General features: G+C 41.5%; 1 protein-coding gene across 1 annotated transcript; it reads right to left on the reverse strand.

Annotated features, from left to right (window-relative positions):
• Window positions 1–3210: 3210 nt before the first annotated feature.
• Window positions 3211–14299, reverse strand: YWHAH (tyrosine 3-monooxygenase/tryptophan 5-monooxygenase activation protein eta). The gene is made up of 2 exons (XM_079152589.1): window positions 13993–14299; window positions 3211–4650 (listed from the first exon to the last, which is right to left on the reverse strand). The coding sequence occupies exons 1-2, from the start codon at window positions 14077–14079 to the stop codon at window positions 3997–3999; spliced, it is 741 nt and encodes a 246-aa protein (XP_079008715.1). The 5' UTR covers window positions 14080–14299; the 3' UTR covers window positions 3211–3996.
• Window positions 14300–15503: the final 1204 nt, after the last annotated feature.

The following is a 15503-nucleotide window of genomic DNA, read 5'->3' on the forward strand; positions in this document are numbered from 1 at the left end:
TCCTAAGCCAGGCATGGTGGTGCATGCCTGCAATCCCAGCTACTCAAGAGGCTCAGGTCTCAGAAATTTAGTGAGACCCTGCCTCAAATTTTTTTTTAAAAAGGTGGGGAAGTTGGGAATATAGTACAGAGGTAGAGTACCTCTGGGTTCAATCTCCCAGTACCATTAAAATAAAGGACCTTGAAGTCCTGCGCAAAGATGTTCTTCCACTTCCTGTCTGACCTCAGGAAAGTCACTTTTTCTGAGCCTTGTAATTGGAGCTACAACTTAATTCACAAGAGTATTAGTTTTTAATTTAAAATCCCACTCAGCAAGGTGACCAGCCCACAGAGAATAGAAAATGTTATTTATCCTTTCCTTTCTGGTATAGTTTCTGTACTCCATAATGAAATAGGAGTTGAACTTTAGGAAATGAGTTTGACAATGGATTCCTTCAATCTTTAGCTCATCCAACCTTGCTAGGTGCCATATGGCCTATAGTCCAGTGGAGGTGACAACATGCTGAATAACTTAGAATAATAACAAAGACTGATCTAAAGTTACCTAGCAGTTCAAAGGAAAGAGGAAGCTTCCAGCCAGATCAGAGGATTGCAAAAGAAAGTATTTCATTAGGTCTTGAAGGAAGAATTCCTAGGACTAATTTTTTCCAGATGGGGATCAAAATACCCATGACACAATAGAAATAGCTTTGAAGTAGGACAGCCCATCTTTTTTATGTTGCTCAGGCTGGCCTCAAATTCCTAGGCTCAAGTGATTCTCCTGCTTTACAGTCATGCATCACCATACCCCGCAAAACAACCCATTTTGATATTCAGTTTTACCTCTTAGTAGCCATATACTGTAAGCCACATCTGGTATGTGATTTCTTTCTTTTTTTGTGTGTGATTTCTTGTTTAAAAAATATATTAATATTCCTATCTTCCAGGGTCACTGTAAAGATTCAGAGACCATGAAAAGAAAGTGCCCAGAACATAGTTATGTATTTGAAATAGTGGTTTTCATCAGTCAACCTAACTACTGGGCTTTATAACAGAAGATTATTAAGTCCCACCATAGTATTGATGCTTTAATCATAGCATTGATGCTTGCCTAGTAGTTGGGTTTCCTGGGAACTGAGGATCCCCTCAAACTCTATAGGACATATATCCTCTAAGGCTGTGTGGAAGTAATGCATGGAGAACCTAACAGGCCAAACACAGCCTACTTTATCTTAGAGCCAGGACTTGGGCTCCCTCTTTTCAAGTGATTTTAGATAACCAAGTGATTTACCTGATAAAAGCTCCATAATTAAGAACCCTATCGATTCTCCAAACAAGGAAATGGATATTTGAGCAGGGCTTGAGGAGCTACTGGAAATATGAAGTCACCAATTTGAACAGACTTTCCTAAGTACAATGTCTTTATTTCTAAGTGAAAACATTAAAAGCAATGAAAGTAGGCTGTGATGTAGCCTAAGTGGTAGAGTGCCTGCCTAACTTGCCCAAGGCCCTGGGTTCCCCATGTAGCACCAGAAAAATGAACAACAAAAAAATCCAAAGCATTGAAACTGTCCTCAGAATAAGTGTCACATTTTTTTTTTTCTAGTTTCAATCCAAAGGGCATAGCACAGTAAAAAGAAGCATGAACAAGGATTTAGTGGATCTGAATGCTGTTCTAGGTTGTCCCTAATTTTGCTGTGACCTAAAAAAGCTACTTTATTTCCTTGGACTTAGTTTACCCTGACCTCTTTATCAAAAGTAGAAATGCCTTCCAGGTTTGAGCTACATGCAATTTATATAGCTTCCTTCTAAGTTCTCTCAAGGAAGTCCATAAATCTCTGATGGGGCTACATTTTAATTATGCATATTCGTACTTCCGTATGCCCAATTTCCAGACCAAAGAAGGTGTCTTACAGTACTTGGAGCTGAAACATAATACAAACCCTACCCTTGAAAAAGAGGGACACAAGACTCAGAAGTAGCATAGCTCACCAAGGCAGTCCAGAGCCTTGAGGTCATGGCTGTGCAAGAACCCACCAGAGAGTAGTTAGAACTCAACCACAAGTGTTGAGTGGAGGTTGTTCTCTGTGAATTACCAGCTGTATGAATTCTAGAGATCCATATTCTTGCAACTCAGCTTCCTTACCAGTAAAGTGGGGACAAAACCTTTTAGAAGATGGGTGTGAAAATGTGAGTATTTACCAAGGACACTTCAAACCTAAGAGCGATTTTATGTCCACATTTATCTTGGCTACATCAAGTCCATACCTTTAAAATAGCTAATCTACTAGTTGAAGTGAAACTGAGTAACCATTTTAGCCTAAAATCAGGTCAACTTAAAAGAGGCCTCCTAATGAGTATTTATGAACATCTGGGGGTCATACCTCTGCTTCTGAAACAACAAAGTAGATTAAACTTCCTCCCATGCTTCAGAATACAATATAAATTCAAGGAGAGGCTGGCATGTGGCCAGTTTCATCAATTTAGTACCAAGCTTTAGCCAAGAGTAAGGTAAGACCTGTGTAATTGAACCAAATCCAGTTGAACAAAGATGTCCTAAGTATCACACCTAAGATAAAAATTATGAGGGACTGGAGACATCACTCAGGATACGAAGTGATAATGCCGAGCCTCAAGAAACACACTGGAATGAAGTAAATGAAGAGGGTGCTTGGGGGCCAAGTTTTCGGTTAGCCCCTTGAATGAAAAAAAGATTTATTTTTTCATACTCAAATCAAGGTTCATTTTTTTCATGTTTAACACCTAAAATTTTAATATTCACTAAAATTTATTTCAGGACCTAGGCTGTGCCCCTAATTAACATTTCACATCTAATGAGGAAAATCAGAGGACATATAGTGCTAAGTATGAACCAACAATCCAAAATGGGTTAAACACCATCCTCCCAAGTTAAACAGACCACAAACTTTCAGAGATACCATACCATACCATAGAAGACAGTGGTTTGCTCTGTTAGGTTCGTTTACAAGCATCAGTTATTGGTTAGAGTGGATCATAGAGGCTTAACAGCTGGGTTCACAGAAAACTATTTAAAACTCATGACCCTTAAATGGGTGCTGCAAAATATATAATGGAATCAATCAGATGGCAGGAAAACCTGGATACTATACTACTGATTCTTCAATGCTTGACAGCCTCAAAATTAATTTAAAATGATGACTGGTTAAACAGGTCCTTGGGAGAGAAATAAAATCAAGGCCACACACAGAGATGATATCCCCAAAGCAGCATTTATTTACCCATGGAATTCCAAAACATTTATTTTAGAAGTCTGGCATTTCATAATCACCTCTTGATTGACATGGGCTGACACACATGGTGCTGTCAAGATACACAAGGACAATCGCCAAAGTTACAAAAAATAAATCCATGATTCTTAAACAATCGCAACCAAAAAAATTACACATATCAAAACTTTAGATGCATTGCGTTGAAAAGGTTTGTGCACATCATAATTTAAAGAGGCAAAACAAGGCGCTACTGAAACCTCACATCAAAGTTTATTATAAAGCTGATGGAAAGGAGCAAGTTGTCTCTCTGTATCAGCTTTCCTTAACAGTTTTCCATTAGCTGAAGAAAGAGGTGAAAGGGCTGAATTCATTTTTGCATGCACAAGATGTACTGCTTAACAAAACACTATCAGCTTGTTTTAAATATCAACCATAGCCTATGTTGGCTAATTCTCCTCTCTAAACTCCCCAATTACTTTTGCCTGGATTTGCCACAGATTAATAGGCATAGTAAAATGCCTCATTTAGAACACACTTCTCTGCATAATTCAAAAAGGGAGCTCCTATGGGTTCAAAGCAACCATCAGTCCAGCAATGCCCATGACGGTTTATCTGAAACTGCTTTCCAAGGGACAGGAGAGCAGATCTGAGTAGCTGTGCTGCCAATACAGATAGGTTTAGCACTAGATATTTAGTGACTGTGGCAAGGAAGAATTGGTGATGATGGGAATGGTAGGTGAAGGAAGGGCCAGGGACCGTAAGGATGTTTAGTTGCCTTCTCCTGCTTCTTCATCCTGCTGGTCGCTTGTCCAGAGGGTGAGGTTGTCTCGCAGCAACTGCATGATGAGTGTGGAGTCCTTATAGGAATCCTCATTTAAAGTGTCCAGCTCAGCTATGGCGTCATCAAAGGCTTGTTTAGCTAAGAGGCAGGCCTGCTCAGGTGCATTCTGGATCTCATAGTAGAACACAGAGAAGTTGAGGGCCAGGCCCAGCCGAATGGGATGTGTTGGCTGCATGTGCTCTTTGCTGATTTCAAAGGCTTCCTTGTAGGCTGCCTCAGAAGCTTCTACCACACTGTTTTTCTTCTCCCCAGAAGCCACCTCTGCCAAGTAGCGATAGTAATCGCCTTTCATTTTCAGGTAAAATACCTTGCTCTCATACTGAAAATCATTGCAGTTCTTGATGAGGAACTTGTCAAGCAGAGCCAAGACATCATTGCAAACTGTCTCCAGCTCCTTCTCAATCTTCTCCCGGTAGGCTTTAACTTTCTCCAATTTCTTTTCATTTCCATCAGACATGGTTTTCTGCTCAATGCTGCTAATGACCCTCCAAGAAGATCGCCGGGCACCAACCACATTCTTATAGGCTACTGAGAGGAGATTTCTATCTTCATTGGAGAGAGGTTCATTCAGTTCTGTCACCTGAAAAACCCCAAAGAGACAAACATTTGAGAGCTAAATCCAAAAATCTTGGAAAATTCTTTCTTCAACATAATTTACAATCCTTCTTAAGAAAGGAATTATGGACAAGCCAACTCAGAGAATAAAAACCATTCGTGGGCAAATCAATATATATCCCATCTGAAGGAAGACTACAGTACAAGAAAAGAGATAAATACTTGGAACTTAATATAGAAATAGGGCCTTAAAAAGTCATATCAAATCTTGTATATAAGATGTTTTCATCTTGGAGGAATGGTGATAAGGATGATCAAGGAATGGATGGAAAGGCATGTTGAGGAAGAAAACATTGAGACCTTATCCTGTGTGGTTATTTTCCTAAAGATTCTTCCAGCCTTCCCTTAAGCCAAACTGAATGATGCATTAGTGCCAGTAAATGCCCTGATCTCTGTTAAAAGGAAACAACGCTACTTAGCAGCCCTATTTACTCCGACCTGTCTGACAGGAGCCCTTGACTGGCCCTGGAAGCACTAATTATTTTAAATGGAAGAGTTAAAGTTCACTAGTTGCTGACTTCCCTTAGTTCTCTATGATGCCAACTCAAGGTGAATCAGCTATATAGTTAGTAAGACTGTTGGGGGTTGAACTGTGCCCCTACTAAGATATGTTAAAGTCCTAACCTCTGGTACTGGCAAATGTGACCTTACTTAAAAATAAGGTCTTTGCAGATATAATTAGTTAAGATGAAGTCACATTGAAGTAGGGTATGCCTGAGATCCAATAACTGGTGTCCTTATCAGGAGAGTAAGATTTGGAGAGACAGAGACACACACAGAACACCATGTAACAATGGAGGGAGAGACTGGAATGATGAAGCCTCCCTGAGCCAAGAACCTAAGAGCTGCCAAAAACCACCAGAAATTAGGAAAGAGGTTAGGAAGAGTATTTCCCTAGGGCCTTCAGAAAGAACACAGCCCCATCAACACCCCAATTTCAGACTTTTAGCCTCTAGAACTACAAGAAAAACATATCTATAGTTTTACACTACTTGGTGATATCTTGTTCAGTAGCCCTAGGAAACCAACACAGTTCTCTAAAATCAAAAATATCCTGGTTTGGGGTCAGCAAAGTAGATAACTTGCTAAAGTAACCTAGAACATTTCACAGGCCCTCAAAAGAGCCTGCAACTCCTTCACAAAACATCTCCTTAATATGACCTAGTGGTATAGTCCTTTTATTTTAAAAGGAAAAAAAAGGAAGGAAGCAAAGCACTTAGGAAACCATAAAATAAAGATATTACTCCAATTGAACTTTAATGAGGGACCAAACCTCCACCAAAGAAGGGGGAAACAAAATTGAATAGAGTTATCCAAAGCAAATTCAAATGGACATGCAAGACTGAGCAGTAGAGATTCAGAAACAGTGATAGTTTATTTGGGGAAAGAGTGATTCAAGAACATAAGAAATAAATGAAATCATTATATTTAAAAATCAGAGAATTTGTACCAAGTTTTTACAAGGCAAATCAAGCCCCTGTTTGAGTCCCTCTGCCCCAAACCCTAGTCAAAATAAAAACACTAGCTCCCTGTTCTAATTTCCCCATTTCCCTATCCCTAGGACATCTATGTTTCACTACACATTCTCAACCTAGGATCATGTGCACCCTCCTTTGCCTACTTAAACCAGACTCACACTTCATTCTTCAGTGTGTCTTTAGTCATTTCCCAGAAGAGCTGCCCTGAATCCAGTCAAGCCAGGTTCCTCATTCCTCCTCACAAGTACATTAATAGTCTCTATAACTCTCACTGCAATTTGCCCTAATCCAGGGCCATCTTTTCCCTTTTACTGGTCAAAAATCCATGCTCCCTTCAAATCTAGTTGAAGACCTGTGACCCCACTCCAGTTTTCACCTCTAATAAGTGTCTTTAAACATCCATTTGCATTTGTTAATGGAAATACAAAGAAACTTTGTAAATACTTATTAGTCTTTTAAGGAAGCAACCCTTTCAAATCAAAGTTCCATCTCATTCTGACAAACAGAATGCTTGAGTCCTACAGAATTACTCACTTCTCTAGGGCAATAAATCAATAAAACAAAACATAAAGGCAAGAATAGAATTCAAAGATCTCCTTAGATTCTGCAGTAATTAAATCCAGATAAGGCCACTAGACATTGAAATTCAAATAAAACCCATAAAGAGTCACAATATATTTCATCCTGTGACTAATAAAGCTGCTTCTGTTAGACTGCTCCAAAGATTCACCAAGGTAACTTCCCAGAGTATATCATCAAAATAGAGTGCATATCTGAAATACATTTATATATTAAACAATGTGTTTGCAGAGGAGGCATTATTAATTACTAAAACCTAAGACAACTAGTCTCAACTAGTCCTAGCTAGTTGCATGTGACCTCAAACAAATCACAACCTTTCTGGGCATCAAAAGTAAAATAAAAAGGATCAGCCCAAACGATCTCCAACTTCAGCTTCACCATTTTTCCTAATAAGCATCAATAAAGGTGTGGTAAGGCAAGAGGTTGACCCTATTAATGTAAGTGAAGTTTAGGTATACCTATGACTTTCAGGAATTCATGCAAAAATATTCTTTTTCCATTGGGAATAAACTGCCAAAAAATAAGTATTGGGCAATATTTATGGTACCTTCACAAGAAAAATAATTTACTAGGAACATCAGTGTTTATGTAATAATCATCTGGTTGCCTGCCAGTCCCAATGAATCACTATCTGCATCAGCTGAGCGTGACTAACTTAACTAAGTAAGCATTGTTCTTAGAACCTCAGCCAGATCCTAACTAGAAAATAACTGGGTATGTTTAAATATATTATTTTTAAATACTAGTAAAAAGAAACTTATGAAATTAAGAGTTTAATCACTTGATCAGTTAACTAGAGAAAACTGAATTTTCCCAGATTGGAAAATTATAATGAGACCCAAAACACCAGATGGCCCATTAAAACAAAAGATTTGCAGCTAGCCTCGACTGACAATGTGTATTGCAAATTTAACCTCCACTGATGTTAGCACTAGTTGCCAATACTTCAAATACCAAAATATAGGAGCCAGAACTAACAATAGTTCATTCCTAGGAGCTGGAGATACAGTTCAGTGGTAGTACATTTGCCTAGCATGTTGAGGGTCCTGCATTTGAAACCTAGCACCACCCCCACCCCACCCCCCAAAAAAAGCTCAAGAAGCAGAAACTTAACATAATGGGAAGAACCATACTACACACTAAATCAGCTTAACAATTATCTGCAGAACCTATGGCAATGAGATTTTGCATTTCTGCAACCACAGGTTTCCAAATACTTTCTAATTAGAAATACAAAGCAAAGACAAGACAAAGAATTTTAGCTAGAAGAGATTTAAGGACAGGGTTCTCAATCTTCTTTCCCCTCTAATACTAGTGTAATACTCATTTCCACCACTTATCAGCTGCCATCAGAGCAGTCACTCTGGCCACTACGTTCTTCATATGGCTTCCAAGCACCTAAGCGGTTACACCACTTCTACTTGGAGTCTCTGCTTTCTTGCTCTCTTGCATAATTCCCCAATTCATTTTATCCTATATACATCCTTTCTGAAAAATTTAAACTGACTAACCCTCCCCATTTACAAAGATTCCCTCACCATTTAAGGACTGCCAGCCATTTTTCTGGTGTCTTTTCCACACAGCCCTTGGCTATACTGACTCTCAACCCCAGGGCACTCGCTTCACCCAGTTTCTCTGCTCTGGGACTACACAGCATTACTGAAAGTCACAAATAACCCAGCCTGCTGCTAATTCATTTATCTTCCCATGACACCATTCGCTTACTCAAAAATCCCTAGGGGCCTCCTCCCACTACTCATAAGGCAATAAACTATGTGTTTTTGAGTAAAAATAGATCCATGCCAAAAATAGAATAGTGACTATTTAGGAAAATTTTAAGTTCTTAATCTGGGAAACATCCAACATCAAAAGTAATACTGACCAAACAAAATACCACCCAGACTGCCAAGCCATACTACCAGTTAATAATGTTACTTGTTCCGAACACCTCTCCCATCCTTCACAGCTACTCATGCCTACACATACATTACTGTCCCATCATTTATAGTTACTTTGCCCACATGTTACTGAACAGCTTGCTTCTGATGTTGAGTTTGTAACAGAAGAAAACAATTCTCATGAGCAATTAGGTTAACAAAACCATATAATAAAATCCTTAAGCTTCTCTGGCAGAACACTGTGTGTGTGTGTTTAAAGCAAGTCAGAAAGATGAAGCCTTTTCAGGCTCTTTTCCAAGTTAATTCTCAGGAAGTGAGGATCCTGCTTGGACCCAAGCTTGTAGACTACTCCCCTACAGGCCATTGTGCAAAAACATCATCAGTTAAGGCCAGGCTGAACCCAGTAAGTATCCTCACTAAGGTGAGGCTGCAGTTCTGTTAGGCCATACAATAGGCTAAATTTCAAGCTCAGATAATCAATTTTCACTTTCATCTTAGTGTTATAAAATACCTATCCTTATCATCAAGAGACTCTCTTTGCCTTGCTTCTGACATCATCAAAATTTCTCACAAGGATCAGCAGGGGTTAAATACAACCCCCTTCGAATGGCATTACTGAATGCTATTGTCCCTGGAGGTACCAGGACAGGTAGTTTTAGAAGCAGGTTCTGATTGCAAAGTGCCAACACAAAGGGAATGTAACTGTAGCCAGGAGTGGGAGAAGCACCAAAATGCTGGAGTAGAAGTCCAGCTGCCTCTACCTGGACACTGGAGAGAATTTTACCAGCAATCAAGAATATGTTACTTAGGGAACATTATAGGCTTACAAAATATACTATAGGAAAGATGGAGAAACAACTGGTGCTGAGGATACAAAACAACTTCTTGAAGTACCACAAGTTAATACAGTCCTATACTTACTTCATAGCAGGAACTCAAATCCAACTAACACTTGACTTGCTAAACTGAAAAAATACTCCTGACCTTCAGAAAAAGCCAACTCCAGATCTGAGTTTCCCTCTTATGCTTATCTGGTATAACTAAGACCCTTATATGACAAACTGTTTATAATCAAATTGGGCAAAAATTACTTATATCCAATAAATAAAATTGTTTCAAAAGCCCACTTGTAAAAAGTAACTGGAATGTGTCTGCCAAAGATGACAATGGTTAATATACCTGAATGTATACTAGGAACATTATCCCTTAGCCTCATGTGGTAATATCATACAGCGGTTACCCTTACAGCTGTGAATTTGAGTTCAAATCCTGGCATAACTTACTGTTTGAGAAAATCAAACTAATTCTCATTTGTACAATGGAAGTCAATATCTACCCAGAGTTGTTCAAGATTAAATCAAAATTTGTACATGGATTAACAGCTACCATTTACTGGGTACCTAATAATACCTAATAAGCAAAATGATAAAATTCCATAATCTTGCTAAATGAAATATTGGGGGTACTCCTACCCAAAACTATTATTTCTAGAAAAGTCTAACATTACAAAGGCTACCACTAATATAAAATACCCAAGATAAGGAAAATGCATTTTTTGTTTATTTAAGGAAGTGAATAGTAGGGGGGTCTTGGCTATGGGAGTTCTTCAGAATATAATTCAGGAACCCAAACCCAGATGGTCATGATTAACACTTCAGGGAAACAAAGCCCAGTCTGTTTGCCACTTGAGTGCCTTTTAATTCTATTGCAAAAATTATCCAAGACTTGCTTTCTTTTTCAGCTCATACATGACAAGAGATAATTACACTTCAAATGACCAGCTGATAGGAAACAGAGCTTCTCTAGTTTTTATATATTTGAACAATAATGCCAATGTGGCTTTAAGCTTTCATACCACAATTTTGGTATACCTCAAAATTATCCTTAACATCTGCAAAATGGATTATGTCTTACCCAGGGTCGCTCAGTGGTACTCTCTTTTTATACACCACCTGCTTGTTTCCCTACTTCCCACAATCTCACAGCTGTTGGAATAAGAGCCTTTTGCCACTGGTTGGGCCAACTGCTTCTACCTATCAGATGCCTGTTTCCCTAACTGGGGTTGTTTTCTGCACTTAAGATTTCTGTATGGGACTGGGATTGTGGCTCAGTGGTAGAGCGCTTACCTTGCATGTGTGAGGCACTGGGTTCGATTCTCAGCATCCCATATAAAAAAAATTTAAAAATAAAGGTCTATCGACATCTAAAAAAAATGTTTAAGATTTCTATATTCTTCCAGTTCTTTAAACACATTTCTTTGTCTTCTATCAACACTGTGATTAATGTCAGTATTAAAACGCACATCATTTTTACATTTTATAACTTCACGTTTACTGCCTAAATGCTTCAACAGAAAAATAGATGACTTAGAGCAATAAGAGGCATGACTATATTGTGGCCGCCCATGCACACTCTCTGGAAATCTGATTACTTTCCCTCCTTCCTTGAATCACTTAGTCTTACATTTAACATTTCAATCCCACCTATTTCATAGTTCTCATAAAATGGTATTACAGACATTTTACAGAAGTTATGAATTGTGTAAAATCAGTCAATGCCACTTTAGAAAGGCCGTGGTTTCTAAAATCTTTCACAATGTTTCTTCCCCCTATACACTGTATATAAGCTAGTAGGTATGAGGTAAGGAGAGTTTTGAAGATACTCCTTTATTAACTTCTCTTCAGAAACATTTCTTGCCTCTTCAAATTATGGGTTAAGGCAAAAAATTGTAGTTCTCAAATGATTTGAGGCAATATCACTGTTTCCAAAATGCATGATTTTTCTTAAAGCTTACCAACACTGTCCTCCAGGTGATGCTGGTAGATTAAGAAACATCAATCATTACAGGCAGGCAATATTAGGTGACCATTTAAATTACAAAAGAAACAAACAAGTTAGATGATTTGAGGTAGAAACTAATTTGTTAATAACACAATATTCCTAGTTTTATGCTTAGAGACCACGTAAGAAGGTTGTCACAGAAGTGGTGCCTAGATCCATCCTCCCTAGTTTACTTACCTGCTTCTTCCACTGCCTGAAAAAAGCCCATATAAACCGAGGGTATCTAGAATTCACTTTTTCCAAAAGCTCTACTTAAGGTTTGTATTGACAAAATGGGGAATCAGTTCTCTACAACAAAGAGTTTAATCTACAAATACCAATTTAACAGGCAAAATATAAGAAACCATTCTCCACTGACCAATAAATACACTTCATTAATTTAGATGACAAAAAAATTCTTAGTTATCTTGAAGGATTTATTACAAATCTGATGAATGTGGACTGAATTTTCAAAGCTAGATGGCTTTTCTAACCTATCAATCATTACAGATATGGATTATTATTAATTCCCAACACACTGAAGGGTTCATCAGTTTGCAAAATGCTACCTAGTGCCTCAGAGAAAATCTGAAGACAAAAATAGCTAATTGTATTTTTCAACCCTGCTTATGAAGACCAGAAAGGGTTTTTTTTCCTTGCTCAAATTTTGTTCAGATAACTCCCTCCATTTTTTCCCCTTATTTCCCATCTCAAGTTGCCTCAAGTTCCTGATAGTTCCACAAAACACTTTTTAGCCATTTTTCCTAACCTCAATTAAACTTCAAATTCCATTCCTTCTAACATCATTCCCCAAAGGGCTCCTCCTAACCGTGCAGACTTCATGTCCCACTCCCAGGCTTCACACGGACCACACCAAAATGTCCAAAAGTTTTTTGTTTGCATAACCTGTAAGTTCTCAGTTACTGGGGAAAAGAAGCATATATAACTTGCTGAGTGGACAGAGGTAGGTTTTTCCCCAAGAGAACTGTTTCCCTTTCAGGGAAATGCATTCATATGCTCACTCATTTAAAATTTGTAAAATCATATTTTAATTCCTTTTTCTCAAAGGGGGGGGGGCCTCAAGAATTTTTTGCAAGTTCAAGCCCCAACCTTAGACCATCCCCCGATTCAGATAAAATGCTCCCATCTAACCAAATACGGATGCCACAGTGTTGAATGATGATCATCAATTCGTCAACAAATGGGCCTTGAAGTGTTGCTAGTTTCCAAACACACCTAGTTTAGCTGTGTTAAGAAGGACTTGTACGATAACTCAAATACCTTTCTTACCTGGATAATCCTAAATATTGGCCTCAAGTATGTTTCATCTGATATGACTATCAAATGTCATAAAATGAGATTTTCAAATGAGTCTAAAATATGGCAGAGTCTCTGGGTTATAGTTTTTTCTTTTAGAAATCCCTTCAAAAGGCCAGTCAAAGGGCATCTGAGCTATAATCCAGGGCAGTCATTCTCAAATTTAAAATCCACCTAAAAATTGCCCCAAAGCTGGCAAAAATGCAGATGTCTGAACCTCACTCTCAGGATTTCTCAATTTTTAGTAGGTTCAAGGTGGGGACCTGGAGGGTGTACACTAACTATATAGCAAGTTGGTGGCCACCGGTTGTAATTCTACCAGAGTGACCTTGACACAGAAGTAATGTTCACTTAGAGAAAATATAAGATAATATGGAACGACAGGGACAGTGAGATGGTAACCGGAACTCAAAAGTCCCAGAAATGCAGGTGGTGTCTAATCCATGGTTATCTGCTAGGGTGTGGCTGGTCACGACTCCTTCACAGGCAATCAAGCTGCAGAATCCGAAAGGGTCTTGGGAATGTAAAGGCACAAGGATTCGTGTGGCCCAGAAGTCACGTCTCATTTTAATCTCCAGACGGTGCAACAGTAAACCTGGGGCTATAATGTGAGGCCACACACCCTCCGCCCCCCAGCCCTCTTCCAAGCCTACACTGCAGGAGCGGGGTCTTCCAACACAAAGCCAGACCCCAAGCATGAGAAGGTAGGGAAAGAACAACGAGCAAGCAGAACAAACAGATCGGAATTACACAAGTTTCAGGTCGTGGCAGAGAAAACCAAGAGCGCGCGCGCGCCACTCGCTATGTGATTCTTTATTACAAGTTGGTGAATGGTGGAAGGTTAGAGAGACGTGAGCCCCCAGGTTCGATAGAACAGTCTAGAAGCAAAATGTGGCTCCCGCGTGTTTCCTCGGACAACTCCCCGCCACCCGTCCAGAGCACCGAGTTAGGATGCGCTGACCCCCGCCCGCTCATTCCGGCCGGGCCGTATTCGCGAACCGGTACGGCTGCCTCCCCGGAGACCCCACCCCGGCCCAGGCCTCAGGAAATGGCGGGGAGCCCGGCGGGCGCGGGAAGGCGAGCTGTGGGTGGCCGCGCCCAGCTGCATCGTCCCGGACCGGGCCAGGCCAGGAGGTAGACGCTGTCCGCCGCCCCATCCCTTCCCCATGCTGGGGCCCTGGGGCCGGCCGCCCGGGATCGCGGCGCGCTCACCGCCTTCATGGCGGAGGCCATGTCGTCGTAGCGCTCCGCCTGTTCGGCCAGCCGCGCCCGCTGCAGCAGCTGCTCCCGGTCCCCCATGTCGTTCTAGGCCCGGCCTCGCCTCGCACCCCGCACCGCTCGTTCGCCCGCCCGTCCGCTCCCGGGTCGCCGCGGAGGCCGCCGCCGCGCACGCGCACTGGTTCGCCGGCTGGCCCGAGGCTGCAGGCTGCAGGCAGCGCCGCCACTCGCGCCTTCTCTCTGGCTCGCTCCGCGCGCTGTGGCTCGCGCCCCTGACGCCGCGGAGGGAGGAGAAGCGGCCTCCTGGTGGGGGATGGGCGGACGGAACGACGCCTGCGCAGTGGGAGAGGCCGGGCCAAGCCGCGGGAGTGGGAGAGGGGAAGGGCGGGCCAGCCCTAACGGTCTATTTCAAGGTGACGTCACCTACTATAAATAGCTACCGCCACCGCCCTGCTGGAGAGTCGCGCACGCGCCCTGCGAGTGCTGCATTTTACCGCTGCAGAGGTGGAGGTGGGAGAGGGTAGAGCCGGGGTGGAGACTGCGGAGCACTAGGAGGAACCCCGATGATGGCGGCGGCACAGGCAGCGCATTGTCACAGCCATTCAATCCACTTTAGAGACTTGGCTTGAGAAAGGCCCCCAAACCAAATAAACCGCTTGGAGAAGCTGAGACGCAGCTTGCCCCGGAGGGCGGTTGTGTCCGCCCATGCTGTCCTTCCCACCAGAGCCCAACCAGGCGGTTCTGCTCCTCAGCGCCACACCCTGCTATTGGGTTTGCCCTGGCAATGGCAGCATCCGGTATGGCCTTTTGAGTACATGCACACACACTGGCACCTACCTGGTTGCGGAGCTGTGCTGCCACCTAAGAAGTGGCCTTGGACCAACTGTGCCTTCTGTGAGGAGGAGGGATGGGGTGACTGGGTTGGGATGAATAACGTTCGCCACACACCTACCAGGAGCAGGCCAATGCTGTTTAATCCTCACAACCCACCCCAGTGGGCACAGCTGTAGTGAAAGCGAAAATGCAAAGCAAAGGCAAATGCTCAAGGTTACAAGAGTTGTAAGTGAAGGTACAAGGGCTGAATTAAAACTTTGGGCTTCCTCTTGTGGCAGAGAGGAGTCTCTTAACTGCACACCATACTCCTCACAGTCCTCATTTGATGTCGCAGGTTCCTGGCAAGCTAGGAAAAACCCAATGATAAAAACAGATCTTCTGAAATACAGCATGCCAAAGGCAGCATAGGAGACAGGGCCTTGGACTTGCTGGGAATTTTATTGAGCACCTACTGCATGCTCATCACGGATTAAGTAAGATAACAGCCCCTGCTTCTGAGAAGCTGAGATCTAAATATAAAAGAGCAAGTAAGTTGGAAGGATGCATGAATCAGAAAATGATACTAAGGTGTGGGTTCAGCATGAGCAGTTAGGATAGAAACAAAATGTTGGCAAAGATGAGAAGAGAGGCCTGACTGTGGGAAATGAGGTTGGATAAAGTGAGATTATGGA

This window comes from Sciurus vulgaris (assembly GCF_902686455.1).
Source record: "Sciurus vulgaris genome assembly, chromosome: 8".
Classification (NCBI taxonomy): Eukaryota; Metazoa; Chordata; class Mammalia; order Rodentia; family Sciuridae; genus Sciurus; species Sciurus vulgaris.